The 13,711-nt window shown below is 39.3% G+C and overlaps 1 protein-coding gene across 1 annotated transcript in view; it reads right to left on the bottom strand.

Moving 5' to 3' along the window:
• STAM (signal transducing adaptor molecule) overlaps positions 1 to 13,711 on the bottom strand; it is a 69,075-nt gene that overhangs the window by 11,327 nt on the left and 44,037 nt on the right. Inside the window, 6 exon segments of the mRNA XM_021064813.1 lie at positions 347 to 401; positions 1,589 to 1,676; positions 4,132 to 4,220; positions 8,182 to 8,276; positions 9,991 to 10,183; positions 12,524 to 12,614. Coding sequence (XP_020920472.1) covers positions 347 to 401; positions 1,589 to 1,676; positions 4,132 to 4,220; positions 8,182 to 8,276; positions 9,991 to 10,183; positions 12,524 to 12,614 — 611 coding nt within the window.

The raw sequence follows: 13,711 nt of genomic DNA, 5'->3' as shown, positions 1-13,711 counted from the left end.
CTCCAGCTTTTTGTTCTTGACTTTACCTCAAAATATCCAGTTTCTCTACTAATTAACAGATGGGTCATTTGTGGGCTCTGATAATGCCACTTACAGCAAATATGATTAACAACAGTTACCTCTTATTTTAAAAAAAGACTAACATAGTCAAAGTTAAATAAATCCTCACCTACAAAAAACAGGGGACAAACATCTAATTCCCACATCTAATAGAAAACAAGTGAATGAGAACTGGCGTATCTTTAAAAAAATAAAATAAAATACAAGGGAGCTCTATTTCAATGCACAGCCTAGCAAGACATGTAGGGAAGAAGGTACACAGTACAGATACAGCATCTGCTTTTACCTGTCAATATCTTCCAGCTTTTCATCAATGAGAGGTCCCATCTGGTGACACATGGCTAAGATGACAAAATTCGAAGAAATATAAGAAAATGTAGCAAAAGAAAGTGAGTTATGGATATTTGTATAATTTAAAGACATAAAAGATCTAATTTGAAATAATAAAAATTCTATTATAATGGGAGTTCCCATAGTGGCTCAGTGGTGATGAACCCACCTAGTACTCACGAGGACACGGTCCGATCCCTGGCCTCACTCATTGGGTAAAGGATCCAACATTGCCGTGAGCTGCAGTGTAGGTCGAAGATGTGGCTCGGATCCTGTGTTGCTGTGGCTGTGGTGTAAGCTGGCAGCTGCAGCTCCAATTCAATTAACCTTAGCCCAGCAAATCCAAGATTGATTTTCCTGGGTATTTATAATGTCAATACTTTTTTTCTTTTTGTCTTTTTAGGGCCACGCCTGAGGCATATGGAAGTTCCCAGGATAGGTGTCAAACTGGAGCTGTAGCTGCTAGCCTACAACCACAGCCATAGCACCGCAGGATCTGAACCTCATTTTTTACCTACACTACAGCTCACGGCAACCCCAGATCCTTAACCCACTGAGCGAGGCCAGGGATCGAACCCACATGCTCATGATACGAGTTGGGTTCACTACTATTGAGCCACAATGGGAACTCCTAACATCAATATTTTAGATTGATCATACAGATCTCAGAAAATTTTTAACACCAATTTCTATTTCACAACATTAAAAAAATGCTGAATAAGATCTTTTTTTTGTCTTTTTGCTATTTCTTGGGACGCTCCCACAGCATATGGAGGTTCCCAGGCTAGGAGTCTAATCGGAGCTGTAGCCACCGGCCTACGCCAGAGCCACAGCAACACGGGATCCGAGCCGCGTCTGCAACCTACACCACAGCTCACGGCAACGCCGGATCGTTAACCCACTGAGCAAGGCCAGGGATCGAACCCGCAACCTCATGGTTCCTAGTCAGATTCGTTAACCACTGAACCATGACGGGAACTCCAAGATCTTTAATTTGGGTAGAAAAGTGTAATAATCTGAATTCTACCAAAGGTTTAAATTGCATATGGATGGGAAACTGTTCACAAAACAGTGAGAAATGTTGATATTCTTTATATCATTCTCAATTTTATTTAAATACAAAACTACCTGTAAGAGAACACTAGATACAACCTCTTATTACTCCTTATTTGCAAGGCAAATGGAAAATAAGGCTCACCTTCAAGATGAAGTAACTCTGGAAGATCCGGCTGGTCATCACTGGGATCTGTGCTTTGCAACATCTGCAGCAATTGGTCCATTTTATCCTATAGGAATTAAACAGTTAATATAAAAAACAACAAATCTCTATGGGAAAAAACCTTCTCACCTCATTAATTAGATAATGGGTAGAGAAGGCTTATAATTCATACATACAAAGAATTCACTTTTCTTCTAGGTAAGTACTATCCATGTATTCACTTTAGAATCATGTGAAGTCAGAGCCTTGAAAGCTATTCCTACTTATTTTGGAAACTGCTAAGAGAAATTCTCCCAAAAGAGAAGAAACAGAGGAACACCTCAACTTACAACATGTGAGTTCTTTAGTCTCTTAGGTCATGCTAGTGGATTTCTGTCACTGCTTTGGAGCAGCTGTAGCCTGGCCAAGCTGACAGCCGTAACTGCTCTCTCAAGAAGGCACGGCTTATGACTAACAAGTCCGTTATGACTCCACCACGGAGAACACAGCAGCTGTTTCAGCGAAGCTCAGCTCAGCTATATTACAGCTGTTCTCCTTTTAAGTGGCACCAGAAGCAGTGAGTCTACATTCTCTATCCACCAAAGTATCAGTTTGTCACCAAAAAAAAGGAGGAAGATTTGTAGTTTCTCTATCCTCCTATGTGAAAGGGCAGAAGGCATCTTAAAGCAGTGATTCACATGTATCTCAGAATCTTTGGTTCTAAGACCAACAGAACTTATGCAGCCATCATTACAGAAAGACATACATTATATTAGTATAGATATATCTGTAGGTACAGCTCTCATGTACTAACGAATACTAACATAATAATTACAAACTTTTCTCCATTTGTGGTTTTTACTTATTTATGCTACTAAGCATAGCTACATAAGGTTAATAATTTCAAGACTACCAATTCGAAGCAAAATAGTTATTTAAACCAAAACAAAACTCTACAGTCTGCACAGGGGAACAGTTTGAGAAATAAGTTAATCACTAGAGTGAACGTGACACAGGTATATTAAAAAAAAAACTCTTCTCAAGTCAAAAGAATTTTGTAGTTTGAAATAGGCATTCATTTTTCAACATAAAAGACTCATAATTTTCACTTTAAGTGGTCTGAAAAAAAAAGGTACATGTCAGAAGTTCCCTGCTGGCTCAGTGGGTTAATAAGGATCCAGCACAGTTGCGGTGTTGGTTCAGTCCCCGGCCAGAGAACTTCTGCATGCTGCAATTACAGCCAAAGAAAGGCGGGGGGTGGGGGGGGGAGGCACATATCAGAAAGGTTTGCCTGCAAACAAACAAACAAACAAAAAGGAGGTGGGGATAAAATGGGAGTGAGAATCAACTAACACATGGGTAGCTTTTGTTCTGTTTACAGAATACTACACTGTATTTGAAATTACCTACTCTCACAGAAATAAGGTTTCTAGATAGAGCAACAGTCTGAGCCTACATGCGTTTTCCGATGTAATGATATTGGCCAAACCCCACATATTCCTTGGCTCTCAGCACAGTTTTCTATAAAAGCAGAAGAGCATTCTGTTTCTCTAAAAGAGCACTCTTCAACCTTTCTGCTTCTGGTTCCCCTAAAAAAAGGCTAAAAGGCTTACAAATCCCTTCACGTGTTTTAAAGACGACATCTCATTTTTCACCAGTAGTTTAAAATGTTACAAAGAAGTTCCCACTGTGGTGCAGCAAGATCAGCGCTGTCTCTGTAGTGCCAGGACACAGCTTCATTCCCCACCCGGCACAGCGGGGTAAGGATCTGGTATTGCCATAGCTGCAGCACAGGTTGAACTGTGGCTCGGATCTGATCCTTAGCCCAGGAACTCCACATGCCTCAGGGCGGCCAAAAAAGAATAAACAAGTAAATAAAAATAACAAACACATAAATATTATTAAAAAATAAAAAGTGACAAAGAATAGAATTTTCAGAGAATACGGATATTAAAAAAATAAAAGTCTCATGTTCTTTTGAATACATTCCCCCCCCAAAATCTCATTACGACTGTGTTTGTAATGGTAAAAAAAAAAAAAAAAAAAAAAAGAGCCACAGAAAAAAAAAAAAGAGCTAACAACAGAATGACGAAGCGATAAATCCATTCTATGGGGGTGAGCAATGAGATCCGGCTGTGTAAAACTGGGAACTATATCTAGTCATTTATGATGGAGCCTAATAATGCGAGAAAAAAGAACGTATATATGTATGTGTGAGGGGGTCACCATGCTGTACAGTAGAAAATTAACAGAACACTGTAAACCAGCTATAATGGAAAAAAAAAATCATTACATAAAAAATCCATTCTATGGGATGTTAAACAGGAATTAAAAATAACAAGTTACAACCACATGTACTGAGATGGTCAGAATGGGACTAGAAAGGAACTTTCGAGGAGAATTTCTGCTTTGTCAATATTGTTTGAATTTTTATAGAAGCAAAATACATGCATTAATCAAGCACTGAATTTTATTAAAGGAGAGAAGAAACCCATTTCAACTTCAATGCCGAGTATGACGCTCTCCTACGGGCAATCACTTACCTCATCAATATAGGCTTGTTCTGGCTCTGGTTCTATTGTTTCTACCTGAACATCGTCACTAAACTGTACCGTCTTCTTCTCCGTTTTGACTGTAAAACAGGTTAACATTTATCTTTTTCTTATCACAAAATTAAAATTTTATTTTAAAGCACTTTAGGTTCCAGGAAAGAACTTGGGCTTTTCTTATAGTTCCTTCAATCTGAGAGGCTCAAGTTAAGGGATGATTAGGTTACAGATTTACGCATTAATGACAGAACAGGACTTGATGAAATTCTACACAGATTTCCTCTTCTAAAGATTTTATTTTTTCCATGATAGATACTTCATTGCAAATAAGAGAGAGATTTCTGGAACAAAGATTAATCACCATTACACATCAGAGTTCAGTAAACTGGTGAACCAAAGACAAAGTTTTACAATGGCATAAACAAATTCTATTTAAAATATATTCTGTTTTCAAATTACCAGTCCTTTCAAAGAAAAACCTCTGTTTTCCACAGGCTACACTATTTCAATGTAATGAACCGGAAAACTAGCTACATATTCCCCACGCACCTCTCAGAATTTTCTTTTTAATAAGGGAATGACATCCAGGCCAGTGGAGACCTTGTGGCCTTGGCAGGGATCTGAATTTTTCACTAAATTGGTCTATATATTTTAGAAACATTATTTTTCACAATGAAAAGGTGATCATTAAGGGGGCTGCAAACCAGAAGCACGTAATTCTCGTGCTCTGCAAAGCAATCTTAAAAAAAAAAATTCAATACAACCTGAATCACTAATATAAGGTTATGATTAACACAGCAATTAATTTTCTCCAAAATAACACTGAGAGGCACACATAGCTTTAAAGGAATGAATATCCTTTTTGGATCTTTTTTCATCCTTTTATCAACGTGGTCAATCACTATTTATAAAAATATTAACAATCAAGATAGAAAGAGGTGGTTGAGAAAGGGGCAGAATTAAGGAAAGGAAATAATATTTATTAAGCTATTAAATGTGCTTAATGGTATACTGCATTTTCCCCAATGAATCTCCAATATGATCCTAGGAGATAGGCCCATTTTATAAACAAGTTTAACAGTGGCTTGGAAAGATTAAAAACTCTCGCAAAGGAGAAAGCTAAAAATTGTCAAAGCCTGGATGTGAATGCCAATCAGACTAGCTCTACTAGCCTACACTACTGGGATCTGGCCTGTGATCTTACCCTAAGAACAATAAGCCACAACCCTTCTGTATTCTACACTGTGTGCTTCCATGTGAAGTAGAAATAGTTCAATTTCCCACATAAGGAATAGATTCGTCCCACACGAGTCACCATAAACAAAAATTCTGCATACAAAAACAAAGTTTCAGCTGATTTCATTCTTCCATGAGAAAAAAAGGGGCATTCTGCTATGGATATTTTTGCTTTTTATATCTTGAGCTATTAACTAGTGAAAGCTGGGACAGCACTGCACTTGCTGCCACCCCTTAGAGAACACGTGGTGGACTTCACATTCTAACAGGTGACTACGCACGAGTTCACTTTTCTCTTAGGGACTGATGCTATTACTATGTGTGTATATATAAATAATACTATATTTGTACATATACACACATGTATGTATGTAATGTGTGTGTAAATATACATATATATATACATATACACAGGAAATCTGATTGCATTTCCTAAACAAAAACAAGCTCAGTAGGTCACTTTCTAATTGACACATTAAGCAAAGTGGGCTTCTGTGTCCTCATAAAGAACAAAGCCACAAGAGTCTTGCTAACACTCATTTTCTAAGCTTGAGAACTGTAAGGCTATTACATCAGCTCTGAGGCTCTATTTCTCTTTTGCATGAGGGTGAAACACATAAGAATAGCTAGATTATTCATTTTAAGACTACACTGCTATGTGACGGGAAAAAAATGACTTGCCTACTGTATCTACATGAGATCTTGGATCTCATCTTGAATGGCAGTCAAAGACAATTCCACCATTTCCATCAGCTAACAAGAAAAATCCAAACCTAAAAAACAAACAAATCCTACCACCATCAGTCCAGGTTAAAAAGTTGGCACATTATGTGCTGCCATTTAAACAAGGTTTTACAACATGTTTTTGAGTTTAACAAAAAAGAACCTTATCAAAGAAGTAGGTATCAGATTCTGTTTCTATGAAAGTGATAGAAAGAGTTCCCTGGTGGCACAGCAGGTTAAGGGTCTGGCATTGTCACTGCTGTGGCACAGGTTCGATCTCTAGCCCAGGAACTTCCACATGCTGCAGGTAAGGCAAAAAACAAAATTAAAAAAAAAAAAAAAAAAAAAAAAGACACAGACATCCTGTTAATAACTAGGAGAGAGCTTTGTTTTATCAAAGATCTGTAATGTCTGGTCTGTTAGTAAAGCTTAATCTCTTGAAAGACATGTGTGCTTATGTTTTCAAAGAAAAGCAGGAAGTTCCCATTGTGACTCAGTGGGTTAAGGACCTGATGTAATCTCCATGGGGATGCAAGCTCGATCCACTGGCCTTGCTCAGTGCATTAGGGATCTGGCATTGCCACAAGCTGTGGTGTAGGTCACAGATGTGGCTTGGATCCGGTGTTGCTGTGGCTGCAGCATAGGCCTGAAGCTGCAGCTCCAATTCCACCCCTAGCCAGGGAACTTCCATATGCTGCAGATATGGCCATAAAAAAAAAAATACATAAAAGCGTTATAAAAGTCTATTTTTATAATTAATACACAGACAGTTGTGTATCATTTATTGTATAAATATTATATAGTCTGTATGGTGGATAGGATTCAGTACCATGTACTGTTGGAAATAAAAAGATGACCAAGATAGAGATCCTTTCTTAAAACTCTTGTAAACAAAACATGACCAAAGCAGAGCGTGATTTACAACCTTCTTTGATCTCTTCTACCTGAAATTATGGAAAGATGGGAAGAGATGAAATAGTCAACCACATAACTGTAGATGACCACTTTATGTACAAACAAGATTTAAAATTCTAAACATTCAGTCACTAACAGCAGTCTTTCTAGATAAGAACATATTTCTGTCTCCTTAAACAGAGGAAGATTATGCCTCAATCTTGATGATTCATACTTGTCATTATGAGGACCAATCAAAGTACTAAGCAGAGAGTCAGAAATACAGTGAACCGCGTACTAACACTTCCATTACTGGCAGTTACATCTCCTGCAATGACTATGCCTGCCGGCAACATCACTTTTCCTCCTTGGCCCCATTTCTAGTTTGATTCTCTGAGTCAGCCAACGTATGGAAATCAAAAAATTACTTACATGATGACTTATGGCCCCTTCTGAATATGTGACATGGAGGCTTAGGAAAGTCACTATGCTGCTTGGAGGCCACTGCTCCCCTGTCTAGGGCTAGACACTAGAAAACTGGTCTAACCTCTGAATAGGGAGACTTCTCCCTTGGGTTATACTGCCTCTGTCACACCTTTATCAATTAACCAAATACAGAATGTATAGTCTATAGCGCTTCTTAATCTGCATTTTTACAATGACATAATATATATACACACACACACACACACACACATATATACATACTCTTTTTTTTTTTTCTAAAGAGAAATCCATAGTCTGTCTAAAGATACTTTTAATAGACAGAAGATTTCAACTCTTAGATGATTAGGCAGCCTCATAAATAATCTTTGAACTGGAGTTCCCGTCGTGGCGCAGTGGTTAACGAATCCGACTAGGAACCATGAGGTTGCGGGTTCGATCCCTGGCCTTGCTCAGTGGGTTAACGATCCGGCGTTGCCGTGAGCTGTGGTGTAGGTTGCAGACGCGGCTCAGATCCCACGTTGCTGTGGCTCTGGTGTAGGCCAGTGGCTACAGCTCCAATTTGACCCCTAGCCTGGGAACCTCCATATGCCGCGGAAGTGGCCCAAAGAAATAGCAAAAAGACAAAAAAAAAAAAAATAATAATAATAATAATAATAATCTTTGAACTAACACCACAGAGAAAGCCTCTGCCTCAGAAAGCTGAATTATGCATGATCATCCACTGACAGACTGGAAAATACTTACTCATTTCTGGTTCAGCAGTGAGATCTGCAGTCACAAAATTAGAGGGAAACAAGCCCATTCCCTGATGGGTTTCACCTTTCCACCAGTTGGGGTCACTAAGAGGAACAAAAAAGAATGCTTTACTATAACAAAGATTTTTATTTCTATTTATCTTTTTTGTTTGTTTTGCTTTTTAGGGCTGTACCTGTGGCATGTGGAAGTTCTCAGGCTAGGAGTCAAATCAGAGCTACATCTGCCAGCCTACACCACAGCCACAGCAATGCGGAATCCGAGCCACATCTTCGACCTACACCATAGCTCAAAGCAACACCGGATTCTTAACCCATTGAAAGAGGCCAGGGATGAAACTCACGACCTCATGGATTATTAGTCAGGTTCATCACCGCTGAGCCACAACAGGAATGCCTCTATTTATCTTTACATCTTATAGTGTTTAATTTATTACCAGATTTGAATCTCTTGATAATGCAATGAAGGAGGCAATGAATGGGTCATTATTTCAAATAAGAGATGAGGCCTCAGAGAAGATAAGACACTACTGAACACACACTGCTTCATATTGTGGGAGGCTGATGAATGCTTTGAGGATCTAATATAAGGCTTTGAACTCTTATCCCCAAAGAGAGGTTCCCACAGATAAAAACTGTCAACTTCAGGAGGTTCACAGCCTCCAGCCTAAGAATCCTCTGCAATAAGATGGATGGCAGGCTCTCCAGCCAAATCTCCATTCCTAAATCAGTGCTCTTTCTAGCACACACAAGCAAATTTTCCCCCAACAGGAGAACACACATGACAGACAACACTATTCAAAGCACAAAATGTTCACGAGAAACACACTCCTGGGCCCACAGCCATGCTCAGCACTGGGTCCCCAGCGCTCGGGATAAGGGAAGCTAGCAAGCTCTCAAGAAGTATTTTGGAAATGAATGAATGACCAAGGTTTTGTGCAAAGTCCAGCTAATGAGATCCAACTCTATTTTCTTCCATTCAAAAAAACATATTAGAAGGTAACTGTGATAATATAGGAATAACCTTAAATCGATTTATCTTTAAAAACCACTGGTTGGAATTCCCACAGTGGCTCAGTGGTTGGTGAATCTGACTAGGAACCATGAGGTTGCGGGTTGAATCCCTGCCCTTGTTCAGTGGGTTAAGGATCCAGCATTGCCGTGAGCTGTGGTGTAGGTTTCAGATATGGCTCGGATCCCGCGTTGCTGTGGCTCTGGAGTAGGCCAGTGGCTATGGCTCCAATTCGACCCCTAGCCTGGGAAACTCCATATGCCCCGGGAGTGACCCTAGAAATGGCAAAAAAAAAAGATCAAACTAGGCCTCCAAAACAAATAAAAACCATTTAAGGACCTCCCGTAGTGGCACAGTGGTTAACGAATCCGACTAGGAACCATGAGGTTTCGGGTTCGGTCCCTGGCCTTGCTCAGTGGGTTAACGATCCGGCGTTGCCGTGAGCTGTGGTGTAGGTTGCAGACGAGGCTCGGATCCCAAGTTGCTGTGGCTCTAGCGTAGGCTGGCAGCTACAGCTCCGATTCGACCCCTAGCCTGGGAACCTCCATATGCCGCAGGAGCGGCCTAAGAAATGGCAAAAAAAAAAAACCATTTAAATGACAGATGAGAAAAAATTAAAACTACAAAATACGAATTCAGGAAGTATGACACAAGCAAAGCAGCTAACTGTTATACAGAGAAACTATCTGCATCAGTATTTTATTACTTTTGATAAGGTGTTCAGCAGGAGTAATACAAAACACACTATGTATTTTCAAATGAATTGTTCAACTTAACATTAACCATCACCTGTCATCAAGAACTGTAATAATTTCTCCAGCTTTAAAAGTAAGTTCATTATCTTCAGCAGCTTCAAAGTCGTATATAGCACGAACTTTTCGGCCTTCGTGTTGGTGGTTAGTTAAGAGGCTGGATGTGCTGGGATACAAAGTGGAAAGGGTGGTTGACTGCTGCCTCTGTTCCTTCAGGGACAACTCGATGGCTGGAAAATAATGGGTTTAAAAAGACCCCAAATGTTAATATATCCAACAATCCTAAGAAGTACAAAAAGATACCTGAAGGTAAAAGGCGTTCTTCTTTCAATAATGTAGCGGGAAACTGGGACATATCCTGATGTGACATACTGAACAAAAATAATGCCATCAATTGTATTTCATTCATTCACAACTGAAAGTTTAAAAAATAAACTAACAAAAAAAACTGAACAGCATGACAACTATTTTTACTGAACAGGTTGGTACAACTTAAATTATACTGAGTAACAGAAAGGAACAAACTATTAAATCCAGTTTTTAAATGTAGCTGCAGATACTTTATATTTTCTTTCATCTGTTCAATGCATTTTGGTAGCTTCAGTTCACCAAATAATTATCAAAATCACTTGGGAGGTCAAAAGTCCTCAGCTTGAGTTCTTCACAGAGAACTTAATAAATCCAAGTCTCAACGATAATGTCTGAGAACCTGTACATGATTGTTCCAAAGGCAGTTCTTAGGTAGTCAGTCTAAGAAACAGAATTTGGCAATAATGACAGTGAAGTCTCACCTAATAAATGCCCTAAAATAGACTTCTGCCTGCTCTTTCTCCTCCCCCAGTACAGGCCATCACCACATGTCACTCAGGCTCTGTCATGTAATGTGAACAAACTGATCACCCTGCTTTCAACTCAACCCTTAACCCCTTCTTTTTTTCTACCTCTATTCCAGATCAATGAAAGACCAAATGGGAAAAACACAACTTTAAAACTATCAAGAAAATTCAGGAAAATATAGTTCGGGATCCTGGGGTAGAGGAAAATATCTTAAGACAAAAAAAAAAGCAAAAATCGTAAAAGAAAAGCACAGCAACACAGCCACAGGAACACGGGATTCAAGCCACATCTGCAGCTCATGGCAACACTGGATCCTTAACCCACTGAGCCAGGCCAGGGATGGAAGCAACAACCTCATGGTTCCTAGTTGGATTCGTTTCTGCTGTGCCACAATGGGAACTCCAGAAAAGCAAAAATTCTGACTACGTCAAAATTTAATCTTGCGTTGCTGTAGTTGTGGGGTAGGCCAGCAGCTACAGCTCCAATTCAACCCCTAGGCCTGGGAATCTCCATATGCCACAGGCGGGGCCCTAAAAAGACAAAGATTTCAAAAAAAATTTTAAACTTGCTTAATAAAGTATGTCTTTATCAAAGTTAAAGTATAAGCCAAAACAAGAGTAGATATCTACAAGACATATAATAGGCAAAAGATTAAAATCCAAACTACTTTGCTTTTTAGTGCCACACATGCAGCATATGGAAGTTTCCAGGCTAGGGGCTGAATCGGAGCTGTAGCTGCTAGCCACAGCCATATCCACACAGGATTCAAGCCGCATCTGCTATCTATGCCACAACTCACGGCAACACCAGAGCCACTGAGCAAGGCCAGGGACTGAACCCGCAGCCTTATGAATGCTAGTCAGATTCATTAATTGCTGAGCCACAAGGAGAACTCCACATCATTATCTTTTTAAAAAATAGAAAAATACAATCAGAACAGCTAATAAACATATAAAAGGGGACTAAAGCTCACTAGTAATCAAGAAAATAAAAATTTAAATAATTAGAGATCATTTCAAACCTATCAGATTCACAAAAATTAAACTCTGACAATGCCAAATGTTGTCAGGAGATTAAAATATTAAGAGCTTTCATATACTGCTGATGAAAAAGGAAATAATACAACTATTTAGCAAAGCTGAAGATGTACCTAACTCCATCAGCCAACAATACCACAAAACAATCCCTCTCTCTCTCTCACACACACAGGAGAATGTGGACAAGGACACTTAATGCAGCATGCTTGTTAAAGTAACAATTAAAAAGAAAATTAGAAAACCCAGATGTCCATTAGTAGGAGGACATATAAATTACAGCATATACTTACTAGTACATGGACTATGACAGAGCAGTTAAAATAAATGAACTTGATTGACATGTCTCATTATAAACAGATCTCAAACATATTGTTGCATGAAAAAAAAGTTGTAGACAACACCTACAGTACACTATTTATATAAAAAAATATTTGTTGGACACCACAAAGTATTTAGTAGTGTTTATGAACACACAGCACAGTCAAAATAATATAGACACAGAGACTGGAAGGAACACATGACGATAGCTGCCTGGGAACAGGAGAGGAAAGAGGAGATGCTAAAGAGGAGAGATGGAGAACAAAGCAGATTCCAGCTTCAGCTGTGAGGTTCTTTTATTTTTAAATACCTCAGGGGAAAAAAATATCAAATAAGAGACCTACTTCTTCCACAATTAGGCAGGTCAAAAAACTGTACCTTTTGCTAAATCTTCTTCTTCTTTCTTGTTAGCCACAGTCCCAGGATCCTTGGCTACCAGAGCTGGGCTTGCTTTCGCTTGTTCTGCAGCCTAACATACAGAAAGGAAGAAGATATTTGAAACTTGTTCTCAAATTTTCCTACCCCCGACTAATCTAATAAGAGCTTGCAAGACCCTTCTCATCAAACTACCACAGACTTCTGAACAGGAAAGAAACCCGAACTGGAGCAGCCAGCACAGGAAGAAGATAAGGGCAATGGGGGCTGACAGCCACATCACTCTCTCCCTCCCAGACTTGTGTGAAGAGCTTAAACTACAAGCAGGCAGTATGCAAACCAGAGGAGATTTAAACATTTTTAGAAATATTTTAAACCAGAAAAAAAGGGTTAAGAATGGGAAAGAAATGACTACTTTAAAAACACATAGTTTTAAATTCTTTTAAACATCTATTCAAGAATTATATTATACTGTTCCTTTCTGGATCAACAGTCAGATGTTACCTTTAAGAACCCAGATGCGTATGTAATATAGATGCTGATGTAATTATACTATTTTGTAAACCAAAATGCTAGTAGTTAATTCTGACAACAGATTATTGTCCATCTTAAATGTATTTTGTAAATAAAATAGTCTACAAGTAAATAAATATGGAATTACAAGCTTCTAAAGCTCAGTTTTTGCGTGGCCATCAAGGCAAATCAGACTCCAGCCTCATTTTTGGTAACTGTTCCACCAGTTACCAAAAACTGCTGGACACACACACACACACACACACACACAGACACCTCTGACACACCTTTCCTTCTACTCACAACGTGCTCTCCCCTCCCGCTCCTTTTACTCCATCCACATTTTTCCCGATGTGGAACTCAGTAGTCAGTGAACAGCTATAACATCACTTTCTCAATGAAACATTTCGAAACCCTGTAATTAAGCATTTCTCTGATAACCCTTTTAAACAAGGTATGATGACACAGGGGATTAAGAATGCGAGCTGTGGAGTCAGGCGACTGTGGTTCAAATCCCATATCCACCACTTCTTTTTTTTTTTTGTCTTTTTGCTATTTCTTGGGCCGCTCCCGCAGCACGTGGAGGTTCCCAGGCTAGGGGTCCAATCGGAGCTGTGGCCACCGGCCTACGCCAGAGCCACAGAAATGCGGGATCCGAGCCGCGTCTGCGACCTACAC

This window comes from Sus scrofa, chromosome 10, assembly GCF_000003025.6.
Source record: "Sus scrofa isolate TJ Tabasco breed Duroc chromosome 10, Sscrofa11.1, whole genome shotgun sequence".
Classification (NCBI taxonomy): Eukaryota; Metazoa; Chordata; class Mammalia; order Artiodactyla; family Suidae; genus Sus; species Sus scrofa.
This window is presented reverse-complemented; position numbering and strand designations above follow the sequence as displayed.